General features: G+C 34.3%; 1 protein-coding gene across 1 annotated transcript in view; it reads right to left on the bottom strand.

The window, feature by feature from the left end:
* Positions 1-6,203, bottom strand: part of Ccdc14 (coiled-coil domain containing 14) — a 28,046-nt gene that overhangs the window by 18,571 nt on the left and 3,272 nt on the right. The window contains exons 2-7 of the mRNA XM_013019325.1: positions 4,291-4,346; positions 3,903-3,972; positions 3,596-3,665; positions 3,383-3,505; positions 2,246-2,338; positions 746-820 (exon numbers count right to left, since the gene is read on the bottom strand). Coding sequence (XP_012874779.1) covers positions 746-820; positions 2,246-2,338; positions 3,383-3,505; positions 3,596-3,665; positions 3,903-3,972; positions 4,291-4,346 — 487 coding nt within the window. The remainder of the gene's footprint in view (positions 1-745; positions 821-2,245; positions 2,339-3,382; positions 3,506-3,595; positions 3,666-3,902; positions 3,973-4,290; positions 4,347-6,203) is intronic.

The raw sequence follows: 6,203 nt of genomic DNA, 5'->3' as shown, positions 1-6,203 counted from the left end.
AAAATATATATTAGAATAAAAATACAAATTTGATTTCCCTGCCTAATAAGATTTCTTCTCTAAATGAAGGCTCAACACTATAACAAAAAATGAGTGCCCTGGCAGATCATAGGTCATTAGAGTATATAATAACTAGAAAAGTATATAGTATATATATATATATATATACTATAAGTATATATATATATACTATAAGTATATGTATAAATACCATATACTTTTCTATTTATTATATATATACTTATAATAAGTATATATATATACTTATTATATATATACTTTATATATATATACTTATAGTATATATATACTATATACTTTTCTATTTATATATAAAGTATATATATATATATATATATATATATTATATAGTATCTACTGAAGCCAAGCATACTGGTAATCTATGTCACTCCCATGTATATGCCTAATAGAAATGAATGCTTATGTCTCTTAAAAGATGTGTGCTAGCTGAGTAACCTTGAGCAAATTTTCATCTTAATCTCTTTCACTAGAAAAAAAATGGTGATAAATAAAAAGACTATCATTTCTCCAGAGCACAGTGATTTCACAGCTGGCTAGGAGATTTCTAAAATCTGCCACTGCCAAAAGGAGAGGCCTGATCTCTAAGCTGACTTCATACTGTTACTTCTGTGCAGATATTTCTGAGATCACAGACATACCCATAAGTCATCCAAAAAGAACCCATTTGCTCTGTCTGTCTAGACTACCTTATAAACCCAGTCACCACAGGCTGTGGACACAGCTTTTACAGGCTCTGTCTCTATGTTGGGAAGAAGCCCAAACTCCTGTCTGTAGCCCACTATGTAGGGAACATCACAGCAGAAACATTAGAACCAATACTCTACAGAATTTGATGTCTGTTACCAGAAAAGCCAGTCTGAGGTGATGCCTGAGCTCTGAGGAACATGTGTGCAAATCAAAAGGAGACACTGAAGATCTATGAAGAAGATAAGCACGTTCTCTGTTCTCCTCTAACTCTCAGAAGCACTAGGATCATAGCCACTAAGAGTATCAGGAAAACTCTTAAAGGAAAGATCATTATAGAAGTTTCTGTCAATAATGCAACAAGGAATCACAAAATCATGCTATTTGAGGATGCTGTTTATAGATATGACCACAGATGCATCTCTGAATTCTCACAGATAAAAATTATTTTGCTGTATGGGGGACTCAGGGCTTCACCTCAAGGAAACATTACTGTAAGTTGGATATGAACAACTCTTTGGGACTGAGCTCCATGAGTCTTTAGCGATTCCAGGATAAGGAAGAATCCAAACTGATTGAATAGGAGGGCATATTCCATCTTATAAGAAGCAGGATAATTATTATGTCTCTTGATCACTTCTCTAATGTTTCCTCACTAGAGAGAGAAACCTCTGGGCTAGGTTGATTTGTTCCTTGATTTTAAGAGTGGAAGGAGGGCTGGGAAGGTGGCTCAGTGGTAGAGTGCTTGCCTCACATGCATGAGGCCCTGGGTTCGCTTCCTCAGCACCATATAAGCAGAAAAAAAGCTGGAAATGGCTCTGTGGCTCAAGTGGTAGAGTGCTAGCCTTGAACTGAAGAGCTGAGGGACAGTGCCCAGCCCAGAGTTCAGGCCCCACGATCAACAACAACAACAACAACAAAAAATAGAAGGAGCTTTTTGAATATTATCAAGAGTTCTCTTACATTGAGGTACCCTGCTGGCTCCTTCAATTTCCTTGTCAGGTTAATTAAGGATGTCAAGAACTTAACAGTATGTCTGGGAACTGTATATCTGATAGAACTCTTCTCAGTTGAAGAATAATACTGTACTCAACTGCCTTTTTCTATTCTAATGTAACCTTATCTTGTTATTAAATATGAAGATAAAGTAAAATGAAATATAAAAGAATACCTACTTCAGAAGATTGCTGCACAGTAAAATAATATTTCAAAGTTACTATGTAACGTGCAGCACATCGTAAAAACTCAACACATTGATCACCAAATAGTTGCAGATTCAGGGTAGAAAAATATTTTATATTCATAAATCATGCTATTTGACAATATAGCTCCAAATATGTTTCCCAAAAGTAATTAAAACCCAAAGCAAATATAACTACTTTTACTATCTTAATGGATATAGATGAGCTACAACAAAACTGGTCAATAAATTTTGGTAAGTATTCATTCTTATTGGAAAAATAATTTTAAAATAAATCAAATGGAAAAGTACCTGTAAAATATTGTAACTGTGAAACTTAAGAGTGGAGGGGCAAATCATATCTTTTTGCTGTCAGCATATTGCTAGCCCGGTTCTTAGATCTCTCTTCCATTCTTGGATTTCCTTTGGTCCCTTAGATAAGAACAGTCTAATTCAAGGAATTCTCTAATTTCATACTCACAGTCCCAGGCAGTGGTTCTCATTCACCTTCTTTCCAAGTAATAGTTTTTATGGTATCTCATCAAAATGAGTTATGTATTGTATTATATCTCTGTCAGCAGATGTCATAATCCAATATAAAATAATAAACTCTTTAATAATATTTCTTAAAAATCAAAGCCTCCGAATTAAAAAAAAAAAAACAAACCCTAAACTCCTTTGTAAACTTAGTTCACATGTAACTCTACTGATGTTGAATTTTCTACTACAGGTATAAAGTCTTAAATAATCCAAGACAAATTGAAAAACCATAAACAGACATAAAAGAAAGACTGCATTTATGTTACTACTACTACGTTTTAACACACACACACACACACCACCCACCAACTGAATGTGTCTGTCCATCCACCCACATAACTCACATGAATTAAATATTTTTTCTTTTTTTTATTAATGACACCAAAGCACCTTCCATGAAACTTTTACCTAACAGATCAAGATCACAAAATGTTTCATTAGGTCTTAATTGACTAGAATTCATGAAAAGGATGCATTCATTTACTCAGTCGGTCCATGAAACCTTTCTAGCCTATGAATTCTGGATGGCATATAAGCAGTGACTATTGAGTGGATGTATAAGCATCATTTGACACATAAGTGCTGCCATACAAAAAGCAAATGTGGATAGTGTAGAAAAGAGCTACTGGAAGTCTGCTTTGATTTGAAATAAGTAACAATTACTTCTGGCCTTAGTAGGGCTTTTTTCAATGTCATTCTGAGTTTGAACCTTTTCTGTGGCAAACACAGATAAAAATATCTTTTACTTTTCTTCTTAGGAAAATGACAGTATAAGCCAAATGACTGCTAAGTAATCAGACGCTGAATAATGAAAGCAAAGCATACATACAACTAAAATAAAAAGATTTAAAATGAAAGACAACATAATAATTCTGACAATTTATCAACATCTCCAGAATTAAGGATTACGTTTAAATAAACAAGAAAAATGCTTACATATTTCTTTCCGAACTACCGAAGGAACAATATGTTTTTCACGTCTTTTCTGTTTAGAATCACATTTTTTGCTTTCTAAAAGTCTTGAATTAGATTTGTTTTCTGAATATACTACTTCTGAACCTATAATAATGAAAATAAAAATTTAGTAACATTTGAAAGAACTATTTCACTGAGAAAAGGTGACCAAAGAAACATTTTAAAACACAAGACCTGAATCTTCATTGTTCAAAATGTCCCGCAGCAAAGAAGCACAACCATCAAGTCCCTGTACAGGTCTAGTCTGTGACGAAAACATCAATTAGAATACATTTGTATGTAAAATGGTAATGCAAGGAAAACATAGATATTACCAAGTTTAATTATATTATTTGTAAATAATTTAGTATTGATAAACACTTAAAACAATAGACTTTCTACTTCCTTAGGGCAACTGATATTTTACCTTAGTATTGTTTCTACTTAGTTTTCACCTGAAAACTAAAATAGTGTGTATTCTACCTATTCAGTTTAATCTTACCTGTTTTCCTAAATCAGGACCAGGACAGCCAGAATCTGCATTAAGGCATGATACTTTTCTTAAATGGGTTCTAGAAAACAAGATGAATATTCTTAAGTAACACAGCCTTTTTTTCTCTACATGTTAGTAAGCAGTCATTGTCATTTCAGTAAAAGTTAGAGAAAAACAAGATGATTTAAGTATATTTAGAATGGTTAGGATAGTATGAAAACAGAAAGATGGCTAACCACTAAAATGACTGATTATAGGTATATACAAAAAGTTACTCCCCAGAACTTGTGAAGGCAGAGGCCCATCTAAGTTTCTGGGGTAGGCAAAATGTAATCCAGCCCAAAGATCTAACATTTCTTGAGTTTTCCTAACATTATAATCTTCTTGAAGTACTTACCCTTTTTTTCCATGTGTTATTCTGGCAGATCCAGGGGGCCTTCCTGAAGATAACACCTATAATACAATATATTACAGTGGATCTAAATATCAGCTTGCTATAATTTCAAGTGCCATCTTGACAAACCTTGAAATGTCATTCCTATTTTTCCCCCACCTTCCCAAACTAGAACAGTGTATCTATCAAACAGTAACCTTCCATCCTCTCTCCACACTGCCAATAACTATTCTGTTTCTACCAATTTGACTATTATATAGTCCTCATACAAATAGTTTTTGTCTTTCTGTGACTAGCATGTCTTCAAGCTTCATCAATGTAACATGTATCAAAACTTCTCTTTGTAAGGTTGAATAAAATTCAATTGTATGTATATAGCATGTCATTTATTGTTTACGATATATCCTAAAAAATCCAAAATTACAACTCAACCTTTATGCAATAAATATGTCCTATGTGAAACAGAAAGCAAGGAACACAGGTATTTCGTGACTGTCATGCTAGCTATGATCAGAAGCAATCTCCTCTTTTTATAATAGGGGAATTACAGTCCAATGCACACCCTGGCAAGAAGCTCAAAAATAACTAGTGCAGAAAAAGGGCTAGAGGTGTGGCTCACAGTAAAGGACCTGCCTAGAGAGCAAGGAACTGAGTTCAAACCAGAGTACTGGAGGGGATCTCATATAGCAATGTTGTAAGCAAGGCACAGGTGGCCTGAAATCCCAGCTACTCAGGGGGCTGAGATCTGAGGATCAGTTTGAAGTCAGCCCAGGTAGGAAAGTCCATGAGACATAGCTAATTAACCACCAAAAAGTTGGAAGTAGAGCTGTGGACCTAGTGGTAGAATGCTAGCCTTGAGCAAAAAGCTCAGAGACAGTGCCCAGGACCTGAGTTTAAGTCCCAAAACAAGCAATGGTCTTTTGTCTTTTTTTTTTTTAATAAGAAAGGCTGACTTTAACATAAGTTGGCTATCTTTTATGTATTAAAAAGGAAAACATATGTGTTTCCTTTACATTTAACTTATATCTTGGAATATTAGAAATAGTTATAGTCATCTGTGGGAATGGAAACTAGAGTATCTAGTAGACAGAGCAATAACAGACTTTCTATGGTATAGCTTTTAATATTGTAATAATTTTGTATCCAATAAATACAATCACCAAACTGTAATTTTGAGATTTCAAAGTCCCTTATCCTTCCATCTCTATACATAGTCACTGTCTCAGTTTCATTCATATTTTGTCATGTCTACATATTTTCTCACAATACAGCTTTAAGTAATAACTACCAAACTTCCTGAAGTTATATGATACTCTATTTGTTTACATATGTACTTGCCCTTCTAGAAATGCTACAATATATTTGTGTGTGTGTATGTGTGTGTGTGTGTGTGTGTGTATGTGTGTGTGTGTGTGCATGCGCGCCAATCCTTGAATTCAGGTGCAGTTCCTAAACTTTGTGCTCAAGGCTATTGCTCTACCACTTGAGCCACAACTCCACTTTCAGCTTTTTGGTGGTTAACTGTAGATAAGAGTCTCATGGACTTTACTGCCCAAGCTGGCTTTGAACTATAATTCTCAGATCTCAGTCTTCTGAGTAGCTAGGATTACAGGCATAAGCCTGTAATTAAAGCTGAGTTGGGAAGAGTTATGTTTTGTGAAACAATTTGAGATATGAAGCATCATAAAGCCAGCAGTAAGAATTAACTTTTTAGGAAATAAGGCTCCATTAATCTCTGCATCACATTTTCAGAGTCTTTCCTTTTGTTATATCTATGTTTATGTCCTGGCTGGAATCAAAATAAAAATGTAAGGTACAGCATAAGATCAAGTCCCCAAAACAAAACCTTTCAATAGATAGTTGTCTTTTAAAAGAAAAAGAAAAAGGCCAGATACTGGTGGCTTACACCTGTAATC

This window comes from Dipodomys ordii, unplaced genomic scaffold (genome assembly GCF_000151885.1).
Source record: "Dipodomys ordii isolate 6190 unplaced genomic scaffold, Dord_2.0 Scaffold45, whole genome shotgun sequence".
In the NCBI taxonomy this organism is placed as follows: Eukaryota; Metazoa; Chordata; class Mammalia; order Rodentia; family Heteromyidae; genus Dipodomys; species Dipodomys ordii.
Note: the sequence above shows the minus strand (reverse complement) of the source record. Positions and strands in the feature narration are given on the sequence as shown.